At 41.2% G+C, this 22282-nt stretch overlaps 1 protein-coding gene across 1 annotated transcript in view; it reads right to left on the bottom strand.

Annotated features, from left to right (window-relative positions):
- Nucleotides 1–22282, bottom strand: part of DIP2 (disco-interacting protein 2) — a 611941-nt gene that overhangs the window by 142012 nt on the left and 447647 nt on the right. The window contains exons 10-11 of the mRNA XM_080266752.1: nt 20840–20966; nt 11673–11893 (exon numbers count right to left, since the gene is read on the bottom strand). Coding sequence (XP_080122878.1) covers nt 11673–11893; nt 20840–20966 — 348 coding nt within the window. The remainder of the gene's footprint in view (nt 1–11672; nt 11894–20839; nt 20967–22282) is intronic.

The raw sequence follows: 22282 nt of genomic DNA on the forward strand, positions 1-22282 counted from the left end.
CCTTGGACATAAAACTTCACCAACTCAATCCGACTGGAATGCCATTATTACCCACTAAACTACCAGGTGCTAAAATTTGGTTATATGGTTACCACCCAACATAGTAAATGGTTTCCTGGTGAACAGGAAACCATTTGGCTTGTCACTCAGTGTAAAGACACCCAAAGGCAGAAGGAAGAGGAAAGAATGAAGGAAAGAAAGACAGGAGGGGGAGTTTAAAGTCACTTGTACAAAGAAGGATGAGGAAAAAATAAAGGAAAGAAAGACAGAAAAGGATAGAAGGAAAGAAGGATGGAGAGGAAAGGGCAGATACCCAAGAGCAACACTACACTGAGTGGATGGTAAGCATCCCCACCAGCCATACAACAGGTGAGTATTTGTCACAAACGATGACCATCCATCATCCGATCCTATGTTACCCCATGAGAAATGCAGAGTCCCAGGTCTAGGCAAGTTGGTCCTGACGTTTAAGATGAGAATGCCAAATCTCACTCATCCCTGAGTGGCATTGCATGAACAATAAACCCCAACCAACCCTTGGATATAAACCTACACAGGCTCAATCTGACTGGAGCGCCTTAATTACCCACTAAACCACCAGGCGCCATAATTTGGTTATATGGCTACCACCCAGCATTGTGAATGGTTTCCTGGTGTACAGGAAACCATTTGACTTGTCACTCAGTGTAGAGTCACTCATGGGCAGAAGGAAGAGGAAAGTACGAAGGATAGAAAGACAGAAGGACTGTAAAGTCACCCATAGGCAGAAGGAAGAGGAAAGGGATGAATGAAAGAAAGACAGAAGTGGAAGGAGGGAAAAGAGGACCAAATCTGGGAGACTAATAAGCAGCAGTTGAGTTTGGTGGTAGGCAGGGGTGCTCACCATCCACTCACTCGATGTAGTGCTGCTCTCGGGTGTCTGCCCTTTCTCCTCCATCCTTCTTTCCTTCCATTCTCTTCTGTCTTTCTTTCCTTCATTCTTTCCTTGTCCTTCTGCCTACGGGTGACTTTACACTCCCTCTTCTGTCTATCTTTCCTTCATTCTCTCCACTTCCTTCAGCCTGTGGGTGACTCTACACTGAGTGAAAGGCCAAATGGTTTCCTGTACACCAGGAAACCATTTACTACGCTGGGTGGTAACCATATAACCAAATTATGGCACCTGGTGGTTTAGTGGGTAATTATTGCGCTCCAATCGGATTGAGCTGGTGAAGGTTTATATCCAGGGGGTGATTGGGGTTGATTGCTCATGTAATGCCACTCAGGGATGAGTGAGGCCGGTCACTCTCATCTTAAATGTCGGGACCAACTGCCTAGCCCCGGGCTCCTACGCTCCTCATGGGGCAATGTAGGATTGGATGATGGATGGATGGATGGATGAAACACAGTAGCAGAGCAGTTATCGGAAAGAGAAAGACAAGCAAATCTTAACCCCTAGGTGCCGGTCCATGTCATATGACGTGTTGGTAGAGGCCTACGGTCCACGTCATATGACATTTTAATTTTTCACGGGCATGTTTGAACTTAGTAACGCGCCATATGGACTCAGAGTATTGTCTCGGCATGGCTGATGTGCGAGGTAATGCTGGCTGGCCGGGGGGATGGGAGGGCAGCCCAGCAGTGAGGAGGGCTGTGGTGGAGGGTGGTGGAGGGTAGTGGGAGGCCGGTGTAAGGAGAGTGTGGCCTTGGAACCAGCTGATACTAGTTCAGGGTTGGGGTAGGGGTCGGGAGGGGTGGGGTGGTGGTGAGGGCTACTAGGGGGCCCTGAGGGGTGTAGGGGAGAGTGTATGGAGAGTATCATACTGTCAAGAGTTACTAAAAACAGTGAAATAATGTGTAAATAATAGTGAATAAATAAATAGACATAAATTTGTTAGAAACTAAGTATCATGAAAAACATAAAATAAGCCAATCTTTCTTAGTTACTTTCTTGTGTTTTTTTGCTATTTTAGTTGTAATATTGTGTTCATACAGTGTTATGAATTAGTGAGAGAAACAAATACACACTCAACACTTATTTTGGCATGAGGTAATCCATCCCTCTTGTCTCCACTAATACCACCAACACACCACTGCGACCTTGAACATGCCCAGCCCAGCTGCCACACACCGGCCCCCTCACACCACACCACCACTTCCAAATCGCCAACAGAGAATAAGTACGCACTTTTTATGTGTTTTTTGTCATTTGTGATTGATTTGTAATGAAAAAAAATATTGGGGGGAAAATCGATTATCCAGAAAATAACCCGGTTCTGGAACATGGATAGGTAAAACCATGCCCATCGCCTAGGGGTTAATTCAACACTGATGATCTCACTCATCCATTATGGTGTGGAAACTCAAATATCTTCGTCAGCATGATAATGTCATAAACATGGGAATCTGTGGATGGGTGGAACTGTCAGTGCTGAATCTAAAATTTTCTTGTCTCTTTCCGATATCTATTTTACTATTGTTTCACATGCTACTAATACTTTCCCATATTTGGTCATCATTTGCAATTAATACTCACCTGTTAATACTCACTACAGCTACTTAGTATCCATATGAAATGAAGAAACGATGATCTATTCCTTACCTGAGTTCTCCTTATACAGTAAAGCCTCATTATACAATGCCTCATTGTACGATATTTTGCTTATACAATGTCAAAATTTTAGTACCCTATGCCCACTATACAATGGGAACGATTTGCAACAACGATGGATCATCCGCGGCTCAGTGAACAGCGAATGTGCAAACGCAACAAAAACATCCTCACACTGTCAGCATTAGACCACACACACTTGTCCACCGGTCCAGCCTCATTAACTAGCCCTGCCCAGCCAGCCAGCCCTGCCCAGCCAGCCAGCCCTGCCCAGCCAGGCAGTTCTGACACTGATGAGTGAGGGCTGTGAGTCCCTGTGACTGTGAGGCCGAGTAGGGACAATTCGCCATCAAGACGATTCCCCATCATTTATTTACGTATCAGTTTATTTAGCATGTACACTAGTTTTTTAATTATGTAAGTTATAAAAGTGATGGTGGTTTATTGTTTATATAGTAAATGTAAAATATGGCATCAAATCATGGGCATTAAATGAAAAATAATAATATATTGAAACGTGAATCAGCTGATTTATGATCGATCCTTCATCTTAGCATAAGGCTACATACGAGACATTGGCATTTATATAAAAGCCTAATTACCTTAAGTGAACAATCGACATACTTTGGAATTATACAAATAATCTTCATGTTACGTCTATATAAATGTTTCAGGATATTTCGCCATCAAGTCAATGCGCCATCACAACAATAACAAGACAATTCACCATCGGGACTTTTCGTCGTCAGGATGATTCCCCGTTGTTTATTTTCATATCAGTTTATTTAGGAAGTACACTAGTTTTTTAGCACTGTACTTGTACCTCTTCAAAGTCGTTTTAAAATATACCCAGGATGTTGTAGTACCAATGGAAATTAATGAAAACAGCTGTGGGTGATGCTAGAACATAATTCAAAGTCAACTACAGCAAGGTAGAAACAAGTTAAATATTGTCTAAAAGTGCAACTTACAAATGATATCCAAAGCCAATGCTATTGAATGAAAATAGACTTTGACAGATCCCCCTGAGAATTAGTTATTAAAGTATCAGTTAATCAGTAATAAGTATGTTTATAGAATGATGGGGAATTGTCCTGACGGGGAACGTCCATATTAAGACGACGAATTGTCGACTTCATGGCGAATTGTCTAGGAACCACATAAACAACCGTTGCTTGCATCAGTAAAGGTAAGATCTACTGTATACTGTAGTTTTCATGCTTTTTTCTCTTTATTCACTATTAATGTGTTACAGTACTTTAAATGTTTAAACATAAGGATATTTCATGTATGTGAGTGCTATGGTGTGTGTACGTGAGAGTTTCGGCACGTCTGGGAACGTATCCCCATTGACTCCACGTTATAATGGGATTGCTATACGATGGATTGCTTTACGATGGGGTTTTCAGGAACGGAACCCCATTGTATAATGAGGGTTTACTGTAATAACACCCAAGCAACTGCAAAAATGGAAACTCATGTAGACTCCAAATGTGTGGTTCAAATGAATTCACTATAGATCAATACAGTACCATCTTGGTCATAATATGAGGCTTTGCTAAAACCTACGGAGATGAAACACAGTGTCTGAAAAACATTCATAAGGAGCAAACAGGCATTGCCTTCTGTATCTAAAAACAAAAGTTAAACTTGTTGGATATTCATACAGAGATTGAGGGACTGGACTTTCTGACCACCATGTGGTGGGGGCGAAGTCAAGGTTCAAATGCAATCGAGGAATAGAAGAATGGAAGGGCAGGAAGAAGTAGTCCATACAAGGATGGTAAAAAGGTTGCAAGAGGATGGAAAAAGGGCCGAACATAAGAGAGAAGTGGAGGAACGATTGGGTAAATGAGATTTGGAGCAGATGGAGAACGTAAAAAGTGTATGCAAGATATTCACAGAAGAAATCTGTGCAGCATGTGAGATGGTGTGTGGGGTGAAGAGAAGAAGAAAGGGGGAGCAAGGAACAGCATGGTGGAAGGAAGAGGTAAGACAAGCTGTGACGCAAAGAAAAAAGCATATAGTGAGTGGACGGGAAGCAGGGGCATGGAGGAAGTTGGGAGACAGAAGAGAGAGTTATATGTAGAGAGGAAGAGAGAGGTGAAAACATTAGTAAGAGAGAACAAGAGGAGAGTGGATGAAGAAATTGGAAGGAATTTGAATGTAATGTGCAGAGAATGTAGTAAAATCTTCTGGAAAGAGGTAAACGAAGTAAGACAGGATGATAAAGAAGTTACTCGGAGTGAAAAATAAAAATGGCATATAGCTAGTGGAGAAATGAGAAAATGTGATCACATGGAGAGAACACTTCCAAGAAATTTTAAACATAGAGAATGAAAGTGATGCAAGGATAAGTGGCTGGGGAATGGCTGGGAGTAGGAGGGAGGTGAGGAGAGGAAGAAATCAGTAGGATGGAAGTAGAGGAAGCAATGGAAAAAATCAAAATGGGGAAAGCCCCAGGAATTGATGGAGTGTGTGCTGAAATGCTGAAACATGAGGGAGAGACAGTCAAAGAATGGATACTGAAGACATGGTAGCAGATTCTGAAAGGTTTCTGGGTTACGAGAAAATCTGCGAGAACTTTTGCGATGTGCATACGAGGTTTTGACAAGTGGTATTCAGGAGAGTGTTGTACGACAATCTTAAGACCAACACCAGGTTGCGCCAGGGCAAGTGTTGGCCAGTCAAGAAGCGGAAGGTTTCTCTATTTAAACCTGAGTAACCAATCACAGTACACCGGAGTATGACGTCATAGTGGTAGCAGACGATGTTTCCACACCTCCACTCATAATTTCCAAAACAGTATTGAAGCAGTGGAAGACCACCAAAATATTATGTACACAGGGGCAGTGAACTTAGAGGAAGAAATAAGTGCGCTGATTCATAATTTTTTCGACATTGTGTCATGTAGGCTATCACCATATTTTAGATGAGTTTCTTCTTAACACCGGCTTGTTTAATCGAATTTTTGTGAACATTATATCAATAGGCTATAATTTGTTTGCAGTAAAGGCAATATTGGCCGACAATGCTAGTTTTACCACATATGTCGAAGTAGTACTTGCTCCGTTATAGTATTTAGGCATCGTCTACGATGGTCTGTGCCACTTGTACTTATTATTTTTTGAAAAATCGCAATAGTTGTATGCACTTAAGGATTAATTGATGCATGATTTAATTCTGAGGATTTGAGGGATGTTTGAGCTACAACATTTGTAAAAATATAAGAGTTATAAGGCTTACAATGTACTTAGGGCTGCCCCTCACATGGCGCAACTCTAAGAGGAGAACTGACAACGCCGCATAGGGTTTGCACTCGTTTTCTAGGGCTCCAGAATATGCACTTAGGTGAAAAGTTGCTCTTACGCCCAAAGATGGTGGATTTACGAGGATTTCTGAGATTTCAGAATCCGCCCCATGCAGAGTGACGTGGGAGGAAGGTGGAGTCTAGGAGGATTGGAAGTCAAGTACTGTATAGTTATTCCCCTGTACAAAGAAAAGGAGAAAAAGAGGTGTGAGGTAATCATACAGGCATTTGTCTTCTTAGTGTAAAAGGAAAAGTGTACAGTAGGGTACTTATTGACAGAGATAAGGAAATAACAGATGAATTAGTTGGTGAAGAACAAGGAGGTTTTAGGATGGGAAGAGGCTGCATAGATCAGATATTCATTCTAAGGCCTTTAGTCTAAAAGTTTCTAAAGAAGGAAATACAGTTGTATGCGGCCTTCATGGATTTCGAGAAAGCATATGACAGGGTGGATGGACAAAGAATGCGGAAAATATTAAGAACATATGAGGTAAATGGGAAACTGTTGAATGCCATGAAGAGTATGTATAAGGGAGCTATGGCTGCAGTGCACGTGAAAAGTGAATTGACAGACTTTTTCTATTTGAATGCTGGATTGAAAAAGAGATGTGTCATGTCTCCATGGTTGTTAAATCAGTATATGAATGGGGTTATAAAAGAGATGCAAGGTAGGGCAGTGGATGCTGAAACGACTTTAATGAGAGAAGGCAGTGTTTGGAAACTCCCTGTACTGTTGTTTGCAGATGATACTATATTGTTAAGTGAAGACAAAGGGGAACTGCAAGGTTTGGAGAATGAGTTTGGAAGTGTGTGTAAGAATCCATCCATCCATCCATCATCCAATCCTACATTGCCCCATGAAGAGTGTAGGAGCCCGGGGCTAGGGAGTTGGTCCTGACATTTAAGATGACAGTGAGTGTGTAAGAAGCAGAGTCTAAATGTGAAAGTAGGGAAGAGGAAAGTTATGGTCTTTGAGAGAAATGAAGTCACTGAATGTACAGCAAGGTTGGATGAGGAGGAAATGTAAAACGTGAGTGCGTTTAAGTACCTGGTTAGCGTGACAAATAAGGATGGAAGTTTGGAGGGTGAAGTGTTTGAAAGGGTACAACATGGAAGAAGGGTTGCTGGTTCTTTGAAAGCAGTGATAAGAAATAGGGAGGTGGGCTTGGAAGTAAACAAGTTGCTGCATGACAGTATTGAGATACTAAGCCTAACATACAAAAGTGAAGCTTGGACCTTGTTGGAGGGACACAAGCCAAAAGTGGGAGCAGTGGAAATGAGTTATTTGAGAGGAGCATGTGGAGTTACATGGAGAGACAGACAAATGGGAAAGTGACAGAGCATTGTGGTGTGGATGTGGATGTGACAGAAAGCATTAGGAGAAATACACTGAGGTGGTTTGGCCATGTGGAGAGGATGGAGAGCTAGAAACTAACGAGGAGAGTATATGTGAGTGAGGTGGAGGGAGGGAGAGGGAAGGAGAGGCCAAGGATGAGATGGAAGGATGGAATGGAGAGGTATATGAGAGAGGGGGGTTTAAGCTGGGAGCAGGGCAGTGAAATGGCCGGGCACCAGGCAACATGGAGGCGATTTGTTTGTGGCCATCCTGTACAGGATTAAGGCATCTGGCAATAAATAAATATAGACAGATAGAAATATAGATATTCATCTTAAATTTTACATTAAAAAACATAAAATATGGTAGGATGAAGCTGTCACATGACAGCTGCTGGCATGGTCTCTATCCTACAAGCATTATGAAGTGTATTTTGAAATGAGGAATGTTATGCCACTCATGGGGTGGTGAGAATTTTAAACCACTGAATGATGCATAATTGGTCATTTGATCCATTTCAGTAGGTATTCTGCTTACAGTCTGCGTCTGGGCTTTTCTTTCCCGTCTGATCACTCCCATGCTGTAAATTAAAGGTTATCAAAACATTAACAACAATGATTATGATGACTATAATGCTGATGCTGATGAGAATGACAATGATGATGATTATGATCTATCTATCTGTTGCCAGATGCCTTAATCATGTATGGGGTGACCACAAACCAATTACCTACATGTTGCCCTGTCCCCTGCCACTTTGCTGCCCTCCTCCCCAACTTACATCCCATCCCTCATCCCTCATCCCTCCATCTCATTCTCGATCTCTCCCTCCCTCTTCTCCCCTCCACCTCACTCACATACAGTGCACTCGCATAACTCACGGACTACTAGTTCGCGAATTAACTAACACACGGTGTCCTTATCTAAGTCATCATTATCACCAAACTCATGGAAAATGCTCTAACTCACGTTTTTCCACTAGAAAATGACTTATGTCCAAGATTTTTAACTCACAGTATTGTTGCTGCAACTCACAACTAGAAGCCAGTCATATTTAAGCACACAGTCCTTGTGATTGTGCAGCCAAACAAAACAATGCTTTCTCCACCCACGTCACATACACCTAGTGGCCAGTACTGCAACTAGGCCTTACAAGTGGGATTTTTAGTTTACACGTGTACACCTACTTGCTAACTTCTTTCCCGCCTTTTTGTGCTTTCCTGCTTTTTTTGTGCTTCACCATGGCTGAAAACAATCAAGAAAGAGTTCTTCATCCAGGAAAGGACTGAAGCAGAAACCACTACTGAGCTACACCAAGAAAATAAGAGCTAACTTGGAGCACCAGCATGAGGCACTATAGGCTAGTGTGCCAAAACCGCTACCCATCTCTCATGGAAGTATGCACTGTCATCAGTAGGATGGTTTCAGGACAATTCACTGTCACAACAATAACATGACAATCCACCATCAGGACGATTCCCCATCATTTCTTTACATATCAGTTTATTTAACGAGTACATTAATTTTTGAATGAGTTATAAAAGTGACAGATTCCCCTGAAATATAGTTATTAAAGTATTAATTAATTAATAATACTGTAAGTATATTTTGTAGAATGATGGGGAATCGTCCAGGGTGCAAATTATGCAAATTGTCTTGACGGGGAATTGTCCAGGTGTTGATGGTGAATTTTCTGACGGCAAATTGACTTGACGACAAATTGTCTCCGAACCAGTAGGATTAAGGTAAATGCTTTTCAATATTGTTTATTATCATAATAGGATATGTAATGTCTCTTAATACTGTTTATTATCATTGTAAGATATGTAATACATACTTCTGAGACAGGATGTTAGTGTTAAGTGGTGTCAGGAGGGGTTCAGGTAATGTTATACTAGGCCACCCAATATCATGGCATACTCAAGTATATTTTTCCCCATAAGGTGTTTTTTTTTTTTTACACGTTTTTTAAACTCACAGTGTGACTTCAAAAGGAAATTAACGTGAGTTAGGCGTGTGTAGTGTACATTCTCCTAGTTAGCCTCTCACTCTCCATCCTCTCCACATGACCAAACCACTTCAATGTATTTAACCTAACACTTTTATCACATCCACATTCACATCATGATGATCCTTTACCTTTTCATCTGTCAGTCTGTCTCTCCATGTAACTCCACTTGTTCCTCTCAAATATCTCATTTCCACTGCTCTCACTCTTGACTTGTGTCCTTCCAACAAGGCCCAAGCTTCATTCCAAAAGTCAGAGTGCGGATTGCAATTATACTGCTACTGTAAACTCACAATTATTTGATCATAATTATCACATCCACATCACAATGCTCCTTTACTTCCTCATTTGTCAGTCTGACTCTCCATGTACTGCCACTTGCTCGTTTCAAATATCTCACTTCCACTGCTCTCACTCTTGACTTGTGTCCTTCCAACAAGGCCCAAGCTTCCCTTCCATATGCCAGAGTAAGGATGGCATTTTTTTTTTTTTTTTTTTTTTTTAAATATATATATCCGACTCTGGGCATAGGCTTCACAGCCTGCTATCAAGCCCCAGCAGTCCTCCTACATCCCATACACCTCTACATGTCACCACTTCGGAGTTAACACCCACCGTCCATACTGAATACATGCTAGGGCTGTCTCATACAGGACTGGTGTATTGATATTAGCGGCGGTATTTTTAAGACATGTTGGCGGTTCTTCTGGTAGATCAGTAAAGCCTGATTTAATGAAATTCAAATCCTCAAATTGTTCCCTGCCCCAGCCGGGATTTGAACGTGGGTCTGTTAGGACTGCAGGCCACCTCTCTACCAACTGAGCCACCACCTCCCCCAATTATCCAACGTAATTCAGCCAAGTCCTATGCCAGTTACAACAAAACGTCGGGTATTGCAAAGTACCCCCCCTTGGCTCAATATTAGGCATCGGGCTGAATATTGTGTTACTATCCATTTGGAACCCCTATTCCAAAAATTTTCCTTAAAGTAAAATATGAAAATTAAGCATAAAATACAATAAAATAATGATACAGTACAGTACTACAGTATGGTACTCTCTCGATTATCTGACATGATAAGAGCCAAAGATGGCTCTGTCCGGATAACGGACTTCTCCCCTGGCTCCCATTCGTACACAATTTAACTTTGAAAGCCAGTGTAAAAGGTCACTACAGTACATCGTACAACACGTGTTCCTATTGTTTAACACTATCTGGTCAAGCAGACCTATATACCACCATGGTCATGTGGACCCATCAACCACAAACAAGCAATCACCACTGCAGTGACATGAAAACACACAAAAAAAAGCTAGACAAGAAAAATGCAGTGGGCACACAAAACATAATGGTAAAATGGAATAAAATCATGATACAGTACAGTAAGCTAGAATAAAATCAATGTCACCACTCACAATTTGACCATCCCACATCAATCTTACCCATGTTCTCCCCCTTCTAAAGAGTCAGCACTATCTTCTTTTTCCCTGGTGGAGGGGGCCATCATCACATACTCTAGGAAGAGGCATGCAAGAAATAGCATGGGCCTCAAGTAGGAAGAGAACAACCACTAAAACCACCATGTGCATTGCCATAACAACTGTCTGAGCAGAGCTGTTTACTACACTGCTGGCGGGCGGCAACTGGGAATGACCAAAGCGGTCTCTAGTGGATGCTGAGTGAACTGCCCTGCTAGACAGGGCAGTGTTGTTGGGCTATTCCCACCTGGTTGGGTGCGAAAATGTTCGTGTGGCCATAATATCCACCTGGACACGTGCATATTGTCTGGATATTATGAAAAAAAGTACAGATAATGGTTTCCAACAGCCTGACCACAGTGTCTGGGTAATGGATTGTCCAGGTAATGGCTGTCTGGATAACAGAGATTACTGTAATACAGCGCCGGTTGGCTACCATTTACAAGCCGACTGATACACCTCAATGCCGGATATTGCATAGAACCGCTGGCTACATCCCATTTCGGCACAGGATAATGCATTACTGTATCTTGCCAGATTTTGCTTTAGTAAAGCCGAGCCAGCAGAGCCGGATATTGCAATGACTGATACTGTAATTGAGAGTTTACAGTAGATTTCTTTATATTTAGGGTCTTATTGCTTTCATGTGCTGACAAATTTTGACCAAATAGCTCAGGCATGATGACGGTAATGCTGCAACATTAATGATAAAAAAATGGTTATATTACTGCCATTATTTAACACTACAAAATCCACACCTGCTTTGAGTATTAACTATACAGTTTACATAAATTTTTATATAAAAAATAAAACAGTAGCTATTTAACATATTTAACGAAAACCTTTCAAACAACTAAATATACCAAGAATCCTTTCATTAACAAAAATAAATTCACACCCAAAATCTACTCCAAAATGAAAAACAATAGTGTCCCAACAATTTCTCTTACCTGTTGCGAGCCTGAATCTCGTCTAGAGAGCGGAACTTCAATGGGAACAGGAACAAGACCAGCTTGGAGGCAAGCATAGAACCCACACATGAAGCTCACAGGGTCGTTATTGGGGTACACAAGAGCTACACGGTCCCCAGGCATCACTGTGCCCTCCCCACGTCCCCCAAGGCGCGTTAACAAGTTGTATGCCATTTTCTGAGATCGACTTAGCAGTTTGCCTGTGTGGAATGGAGAGGAGCTGTTACAGTTTCACTAAAGTACTATCTTTGAACACTGGGTTTTCATGTGTAACACTGAAGAAATTGCATTAAGTACACATGAAGGAAATCACACAAGTATGACCACTATCCTCTGAAATTAGGATGAATGAATGAATAAGAAAAAGGGGATCTAGGGAACTCATGATAGGACTGACTGAGAGGGACAACTGAAGGTTCAGTGAATTTCTGGTGCAAAAAGAATTCTGTCAAGTTCTATACAATCCCAATATGAAGGTATCAGTGCATGCGTGATTATGAAAGAGATGCTTAGTGATGCCTTAAATATGCTAAAAAAAAAAGTATGAAACTCTTTACTATGACTTAAAGAACTATGGAAAATTGAATTGGCATTGCTAAATGGATAAAAATATACCAAGTGAGAAGTTATGGGCATATTAGGGGACGAATGCTCAAATGGCCACAGTACAGGTACACCACCGGTCTTGGTTCCAGAGCCTTGCTGAATAAACTGTTAAACCATTTTGTTGGACTATCAGAGGTCATTTAATTTTGTTTCATTTTAAAGGCTCCAGCATGCTTGCAAGCATGTCACCTAATAGCAGCTCTCCATGCTGCTTGACCTCTGGCTGCCTCCCTATTCAGTCCTTTAACACTGTGACTTCGTCCCAGGTCTTTTTCGGTCTGCCTCTTGCAACCCTACTCCCAATATTCACACTTCTCAATTTCTGCATCCAATTGACATCCGCCACCCTCTCTACATATCTCAATTATATAATACAGTAATTCAATAAGGACCAACATAGGTCACGTATAATAATTCAACAATACAGTACGCCTCCAACACGCTATCAATAAAACTCATGTTCTAATTTAAGTTGTTTCTGAAACAACTGAGCCTGGTTCATTACTAAGCCACCTGCAAGTCCACTCCATCACTCTGATCCTGTTGAAACCATTTCACCATCACTCAATTGTGCTCAGTACTACCATCTTTTGTTGTTTTTCTGATGTTCATATGCTTCTTCAAGTCACAGCATGCATAGAATATCAATATTTTTTTCCCTTTTCTTCTTCATATCATAAATGGTTAACGAATTAATACCATATGTGTCACAATTTCTGTATGGGAACACCACGGTCCAGTTTTTCTAACAGTTCTACCTTATCCTGTACAATCAAAACTCCCTGATCACTGGCTTCATTATTGTGGTCTTATTCTTCCCTTTGCTTCTTCATATCATTAACAGATAATGAACTACAAGTAATACCATATGTGTCACACAACTTCCGCACAGGAACACCATGGACCAGTTTTTCCAATAGCTCTTCCTTATCCTGTACAGTATAATCAACTCTCCTTATCATGGGCTTCATTATTGTGGTCTTATTTAAAAAATGCACTGACTGCTGAAATGCTGAAGGCATCAGGAGATACAGGAGTGGGTTTAGTAACCAATCTGATAAATACAATTACAGTATACATGAGTGTGTTGTCCCAGATGACTGGGTGATGGGTGTGACTGTAAATGTGTACAAGTGGAAGGACAGTGCTCTAGAAAGAGGAAAATATAAAGGTATAAAAGGTTTGGACCAGATACTGAAGGTAATGGAGAGAGTTCTAGAAGGTACGATTAGGAAACGAGTGAATATGATCAGATGCAGTTTGGGTTATGCTAGCCTAAGATGCCATACTTATTGCCAGACAGCTTCAGACAAAATATAAAGGAAAGAGATGGTATCTGTAATTTGTTTTTGCGGACTTGGAGAAGGCCTATGATAGAGTCCCCAGGGAGGTGGTAAATGGTTAACGAGAAAGCTTGGGATTGAGGAGTGGCTGGTCAGATTGGTTATGGCTATGTATGTGGGTGCTAACACCCAGGCGAGAGTGAATGGAAATTTGAGTGGTGAGTTTTCAGTGAATGCTGGCATGCATCAGAGGTAAGTCTTGAGCCCCTTACTGTTAATCATGGTGCTCAAAGCCCTCTCATGTAACTTCTGAAATGGACTCCCATGGGATATGCTGCATGCTGATGATTTGGTGTTGACTGCTAAGAATGAATGTGAGGCGGAAGAAAGATTTATGAAGTGGAGAGATGGCATGACGCACAGGGGCTTGAGAGTAAATGCATATAAAATGAATGTGATATCTAGGGCTGGTGGTGGTACTGCCAAAGAGCAGGGAGACTGCCCACGTGCAGCTTGCCATAAAGGCATGGGAGGTAATTCCATCTTGTGCAATATTTGCCAATGAGACTGTAAGATGGTGTGGATTTCATGTGTGAGATGTGTTGGAGAGAGCATGAAGAGACTGCCAGGCATGAAAGGACTGATTTCGCTGGTGAGTCTCTTGAGTGTGTGGAAGCGTTTTGTTACCTGGGAGTCATTTTATGTGCTGGAGGTGGGGCTGGAGTTAGCTCTGTGGCTAGACTGAGGCTGGAAAAAGTTCAGGGAGCTGTTGCCTATTCTGACATTTGGAGAGATCTTTGTATCTGGCATGTGTTAGGAATGTAATGCTGTGTGGCACACTGAAACCTGAGCAGTAAAAGAAGAGGATATTCACAAGCTCAAAAGTACAGAAATGGCAATGTTTATGTGGCCGTGAAGTGCGCCCATGATTGTGACCTGGGAGGGCTAGGTTTAAGATTGAAGAGTTGAGGGGAAGCATGGGACTGGAGTGCATTCGTGTTGTGATGAGGACGGGCAGATTGAGATGGTCTGAGCATATGCAGAGGATGAAGTAGTGTTGTAAATTGGCAAGCAAAAGCCGATTAATATCAGTATCTGTATCGGAAGGGAAATACAGTATTATCTAATAATCGGACTCGGCCGAGTCACTATGAAAACAAAAAATAAAATGTTTGCTTTACCCAGTACCCTTGACTCTTATCTGTCTTCTATCTATCTATCTATTGCCAGACGCCTCAATCCCATAAGGGATGGCCACAAACAAATCACCTCCATGTTGTCTTGTCCCCCACTATTTCACTGTCCTCCTCCCAGCTCACACCCCCATCTCTCATATACCTCTCCACTCCATCACTCCATCTCATCCTTTGCCTCCCCCTCCCTCTCCCCCCCTCCACCTCACTCACATATTCTCCTCATCAGTCTCTTGCTCTCCATATGGCCAAAAAACCTCAATGTATTTCTCCTAATGTTTTCTATCACATCCACATCCACAACAGAGTGCCCCTGTACTTCCTTATTTGTCAGTCTGTCTCTCCATGTGACTTCACATGCTCCTCTCAAATAACTCTTTCCCACTGCTCTCACTCTTGACTTGTCTCTCCAACAAGGTCCAAGCTTCACTTATATACATTAGAGTTGGTATCACAATACTGTCATGCAGCAACTTTTTTTACTTCCACGCTCACTTCTCCATTTATCACTGTTTTTAAAGAACCAGCAACCTTTCTTCCTTGTTTTACTCTTTCAAGCACTTCTCCCTCTAATCTTCCATTCTTATTCATCACACTAACCAAGTACTTAAACACATTCGCATTTTCCATTTCCTCCTCATCCCATCTCACTGTCCATTCAGTGACTTCATATCCCTTGAAGACCATAATTTTATTCTTCCCTACATTCACCTTTAGATTCTGTTTCTTACACACTCCCCCAAACTCATTCACCAAGCCTTGCAGCTCCCTTTGTCTTCACTTTTGTGTAAAAGAAGAGTACAAGACAAGAAAACAAACAAACAACCACTTCCTTACAAATAGTTACTTCGTACCACGATGCCATCTTAACACAATGTTTTTGAAGTCCGAACTGTCCGATTCCTTTTGTAAAATAACTTGAGACTTAATGTTCATCTTCATTAAAGTATTATAAATATATATCAGTATATACAGGAATTTGGAAGGAACTTGAGGGCAGAGTGGAGAGAATGTAAGAAAATGTTCTAGAAAGAGGTAAAGAGAGTTAGACAGGGTGCCAAAGAAGTTAGTTGGGGAGTGACTACGGGTGATTTTACACTCCCTCTTCTGCCTTTCTTTCCTTGATTCTTTCCTCTTCCTTCTGCCTGTGGGTGACTCTTCACTAAGTGACAAGCCAAATGGTTTCCTGTACACCAGGAAACCATTTACTTAGCTGGGTGGTAACCATATAACCAAATTTTGGCGCCTGGTGGTTTAGTGGGTAATTACGGCATTCTAATCGGATTGAGCCAGTGAAGGTTTATATCTAAAGGGTGCTTGGGGTTTATTGCTCATGTAATGCCACTCAGGGATGAATGAGGCTGGTCACTCTCATCTTAAATGTCAGGACCAACTTGCTTAGCCCTGGGCTCCTACATTCCTCATGGGGCAATGTAGGATTGGATGATGGATGGATGGATGGACTATTGGAGAAGGGAGAAAAAATCAGCAAATGGTGACAATACTTCAGGAACATAGAGAATGAAACCAATGCAAGTAAGTATAAGTGGCTGGGGAATGGCTGGGAGAAGGAGGGATGTGAGAAGAGAGGAAGAAATCAGCAGGATGGAAGTTGTGGATGCAATGAAGAAAGTAAAAATGGGGAAAGCCTAAGGAACTGATGCAGTGTGTGGTGAAATGCTGAAGCATGGGAGAGAGATACTAGTAGAATGGATGTGGAAGATGTGCAGATTGGCATGGGAGGAAGGTATAGTCCCGGAGGATTGGATGTCAGGTATAATTATTCCCCTGGACAAAGGAAAAGGGGAAAAAGATGTGTGTGGTAATCATAGGGGCATTTGTCTTCTTAGTGTAATAGGAAAAGTATATGGTAGGATACTTATTGACAGAGTTAGGGAAAGAACAGAGGAATTAGCTGGAGAAGAACAGGGAAGTTTTAGGAAGGGAAGAGGTTGTGTAGATCAGATATTCATTCTTAGATCTTTGATGGAAAGTTTTTAGAGAAGAGAAAGAAGTTGTATGCAGGCTTCATGGATTTGGAGAAAGCATATAACAGGGTGGATAGACAAGGATTGTGGAAAGTATTAAGATCATATGGAGATAGACAAGGATTGTGGAAAGTATTAAGATTATATGGAGATAGACAAGGATTGTGGAAAGTATTAAGAATATATGGAGTAGATGGGAAGTTGTTGAAGATTGTAAAGAGTATGTATGAGGTTGCTAAGGCTGCAGTGCATGTGAATAGTGAACTAAAGTGGATTTTTCTATTTGAAGATTGAATTGAAACAAGGATGTGTCATGTCTCCATGGCTGCTCAATCTGTATACGGATGGGGTTATAAAAGAGATACAAGGACGGGGCAGTGGATTCTGGAGCAGCCCTAGTGAGAGAGGGCAGTGTTTGAAAACTACCTGTACTGTTGTTTGCAGATGATGCTGTGTTGTTAAGTGAAGACAAAGGGGAGCTGCAAGGCTTGGTGGATGAATCTGAGAGAGTGTGTAAGTAACGGAATCTAAAGGTGAATGTAGGCAAGAGTAAAGATATAGTCTTCGAGAGAAGTGAAGTCAGTGAATGTACGGTGAGGTTGGATGACGAGGAAATGGAAAATGTGAGTGCATTTAAGTACTCTGGTAATGTGATGAGTCAGGATGGTAGTTTAGAGGGTGAAGTGTTTGAATGGATGCAACAGGGAAGAAAGGTTGCTGGTTCCCTGAAAGCAGCACTAAGAAACAGGAAAATGAGCATGGAAGTGAAAAAGCTACTACATGACAGTATTTGTGATACCAACTCTAACGTATGGAAGTGAAGCTTGGACCTTGTTGGAAGGACAGAAGTCAGGAGTGAGAGCAGTGGAAATGAGTTATTTGAGAGGAGCACGTGGAGAGACAGACTGATAAATGAGGTAGGGGCGTTGTGGTGTGGATGTGGATGTGATAGGAAGCATTATGAGAAACATGCTGAGGTGGTTTGGACATGTGGAGAGGATGGAGAGTGAGAGCCTGACGAGAAAAGTGTATGTGAGTGAGGTGGAGGGGGGGGAAGGAGGGGAAGGCCAAGGATGAGATGGAGGGATGGAATGGAGAGGTATATGAGAGAGGGGAGTGTGAGCTGGGAGCAGGACAATGAAATGGCAGGGGACAGGGCAACAAGGAGACAATTTGTTTGTGGCCATTCCTTATGGGATTAAGGCGTCTGGCAATAGAGAGATAGAAATACGTATAACTTTTCATGAAATGAACTTAAAACAACAAAACTCAATAAAACCCGTTCTTTCATTCATTTAAGAAAATACATGGGCCATTAACTGTAGGAATACACTTTATCTTCAAGTCAAATGCCTGCATGTTTTCAAATGCCTGCATGTAATGTACAGTATATTACACTCACAGACAATACAAACAGATTTTCAAAAATTAATTACAAGGAACATTTACAGCATTTTGTTAACCCTAAAAGTACACCTTAGTAGTCACATCCGTGCCCCACACCTCTGGTGTTACGGTATTTTCCCACATTCGATCCCAACTCTCTCTGACATGAGACTACCGTAACTTGCTTCTGATGTCTGATTACCTAAAGACATCACATTCACTTCCTAAACTAAAAAAATATCCTTAAACAAACAAAATGAAATGTTCCTGAACACTACAGTACTTCACTGCCATCACTAATGATGCACTCTAACTAACCTCTGAATACCTCCACAATAATGATATATATAAAAAAAAATCAATGTAGCACTTGTGGAATGGTTGTGGAGAGGTTGCATTAAGACAACTAGACAAAATTCAGAATAAAGCCGTTAGAATCATTAACAACCCTGCCATTACATATAAACTACCTCCCCTGCAAGTAAGAAGGAATGTTGCCTCCCTTGCATTATTTTCAGATATTTTTTTGGCAAATGCTCAGATGAAGTTGCGTCCATGGTGCCACCTCTCCATGCCTTCCCTCGTGCTACACAGACATCTGGTAGCGTTCATGACTGGAATGTCACTCAACCATATTGCAGAACTTCTGCCTATCAGAATTCTTTCATTCCCCGAACTGCATCTCTCTGGAACTCGCTTCCCCAGGGTTGTTTTCCTCCAAATTTCAACCCACAACTGTTCAAGTCTAACTGTTACAGATATTTTATGAACGGAGGACACCAGTAATCTGGTGCATGGATTGTTTTTTTTTACCCGTTTGTTTTTCCTTCCTCCGTTCTGTTATTTAAAAATATATATATATATATATATATATATATACAGTACACACTAAACAAAAAGCAAAGTAAAATGTTTTACAACTGACGTTCAATATGACGAGGTTGTTCGGAACAAGGCGTACAGCTGTCTCAACCCTCTTCTCTCAACAACACTCCCTCACTGACAGTGCCGTTTGTCTTGCAACATCAAAACGTAACAAAGGATTCTTAACTGTTCACAATTTGCCAAAAACAGTCATTCACCTCAAAACATATCGAATATAGCGAAAGCATTTAAACATCCATTGTTTTGTCTACGTAACACTGCTGTCTCTCAGTTGCTATACCATTGTATGGTAAGTGACAGCTCTAAGGATAGTGCAAGAGAAATGCAGCCCCATTTTCAAATATCATAACATAATTCTGCATTGGAAATGACAAGTGAAGTGATCATGACTGCCTTTCAGAAGGTTAGCTGGCAGTTCACCAGTGATCATGTTAACTTCCGACTGGGTGAATGCTAGAGGCTACGTTGCTGAACTGCAAAACTGCTAAAGTGCTGTAATTTCAGGCAGTATTGTTTAATGTTACAACTGTTTTTCCTGTTTTTCATTAACATTAATATATGACTGTTTCCTTCTATGATTTCCTGTCACAAATGAAAAAGATATATGTACAAGAAGCCAGCCTAACAAGGATTGCTAAATTTCCATATGGGACAGACATCTATTATAATGACTCAGCAGTCATGCTTGCCAACATCTCCAATATGATTCCCTTACCAGTTAGTGAGTGGATGGCATGCTAAGTGATCATGATTGTATTTCTGAAGGTTAGCAGGGAGTTCACCAGTGATCATGTTAGCCTGCCGGAGTAGGGTGTATGATAGATGCTAAAGTGCTAAACTGCTATACTGCTAAACCCCTAGACCATCACATGGCCGGTTGTAAACAAACCCTGGGTGTTCTGTTCATGAACCTGAGTGTTTCTAATTGTAAAATCTGAGTATATACACAAGTGAATGTAACTTTTTACAATAAATCAAAGGTCTTTATACTCTAGAAAATAATTGTGACTGTCAAACAGTGAGATGATCATCTGTAAAAAAGTTTCTTCTAAATGGAGCCAAGTAAGCCTGTCTAGTCTGACCTCCAGGATGCATGGGGATACTTGAAGGTAATTTTGAGACAAAAAAGTGCATCTTATATCCCGCGAAATATGGTAAATAGGGACGCTGCCAGAGATCAAGCAGCATGGAAAGCCACCATTAAGTGACCAAGGCCGAAGCATGCAAGCATGTTGAAGCCTTCAAAAACGAAAATGAAAACTCAAGGGCACATTCATAATACAATTAAATCCTGGAAGGCCATCAAAGAAAGATGTCTGAAGTATGTCATACTACTTACATTTATAGGATTAAAGCATAACATTATAATAACCAAATGACACCTGGTGTTTTAGTAGAATATGGCATTTCAACCGGATGAAGAATGTATGGGTTTCAGCTGAGGGATGGCTGGGGTTCACTGCTCATGTAATGCCACTCTGAGGCAGGTAAGGCAGGTCAACATTGCCTTAAATGTCAGGATAGAATAGCCTAACCCTGGACCCAATATACTCCAGTTTATAGCTGGCATACGGGATTAAATGATGATGAAGATAATGATATATTCACAGAGCTACATGAAAAATCAGGCAGTAAGAAGGTTACAAATACTATTCCAAAATCTGAAGTTGTCATGATAAAAGTGATTTTGTTATAATAGTTCTATACATCTGAATTGTCTTACACTATCTTTTAAAGCAAATTAGTGTCAGTTTCTATACCTTGCTAACCTTAACATGATAAAATGACAGACTTAACAAACATACCATAAGTCAAGGAGACAGATAGCTTCCCATTTGCATCTAGAACTGTAGCTACCGGAGCCTTGTAACCAGAAGATGACCCATAGCGGTACACTGCATCTTCAACTGAGCGTGGCAATCCAGCAGGAATCTAAAACATAATTTACATTTATAGGCTGTAAATATTATTACACTTACAATGTTGCATAATTTGTATCAGTGAAGAGATGAAGCATAATACATCAGCACAGGGCAAACTATAATATGGTACAATGCCTGTTTATAACATTCCAGCAGTTGACAGATGGTGGAAACCATCATTCACTCATTTGATATTGTGTTGCTTACTTTTTCCCTTGACCTTCATCGTTCTTTTCTCTGTTGGCCCTCCTCTATTCCTATTTACAGTATCTCATCCTTCATGTCACTTTTTATTACTTTTTTTTCCACTTCAGGTCACTCTACTCTAAGTGACATGCCTAATGGTTTCCTGTAACCTAGGACTCTATTTACAGTACATCACTAGGTGGTAACCATATAACCATAGAATGGGGTGATGCGAAGCATACTATGGTGCCAGTTAACTGAGTGGCGTGATGCAAATGAGGCATTCACCCAGGTACCAAACCTCCACACCCATCCCCATGCATCACTGTGACAAGGTGCTGTCCACTGATAGGGATGGCCCGGCAGGTGCAGTTGTTTGCCTGTGGTTGATGGGTCTGCTTGACCAGACGGACCAAGGTTACTCAACATTAACAACAATTTCCCTCGTACGAAAAAAAGGGGGGGGGGGGAGCACAACCACAATGAAGTCACAATACTCTTACAGATTATGGAAATGACAGTGCGTACTGATTGCTTTTCTTCACGTTATATTGCCCTACAAAACTGTGCTGAGAATCTCGACATAACTACCACAATCTAAACTGTTAAATCAGAGGTAATATTCATGGCCCACGGCAACATCTAAACCTAGTTCCTCACATGCAATGGGTTGCAGAGTTGCTAAGTAGAGGACATGAATTAAAAGAGAAAGTAAGCATACATAACAAACCCTCACCTTTTTCAGCTGTAGGAGGAATAAACTGCAGGCAAAACAAGGGCTGGTTGGTGTGATGGACACATTTACACATACAATTATAAGTGTCTGGTCTCTACACTCATTCAATACACAGGTATACCTCGATATACGATACCCCTAGATCCGGTACCCCAGCTTAACGATGGGGGTAGAAATACCACCATACCCCACCCAATGGTGGCCAAACCCCGGTTTAACGATGGGTTTTGAATACTTTTTCCAATTTTGAGGGTATTTTAGGCAAAAACTGTGTTTAGGTTGATTTATAAACTGTTTTTAGACTTAGATTACTCTGTTTTAGCCAAACGTGGGGTGAACACTGTCATTTTGGGGTACAGTTTACTAAGCTTGATTTTTTCCAGACTTATATAGGTATAAAGCTT

This window comes from Coenobita brevimanus, chromosome 22 (assembly GCF_032717465.1).
Source record: "Coenobita brevimanus isolate Jiangsu-jjx chromosome 22, ASM3271746v2, whole genome shotgun sequence".
Lineage (NCBI taxonomy): Eukaryota > Metazoa > Arthropoda > Malacostraca > Decapoda > Coenobitidae > Coenobita > Coenobita brevimanus.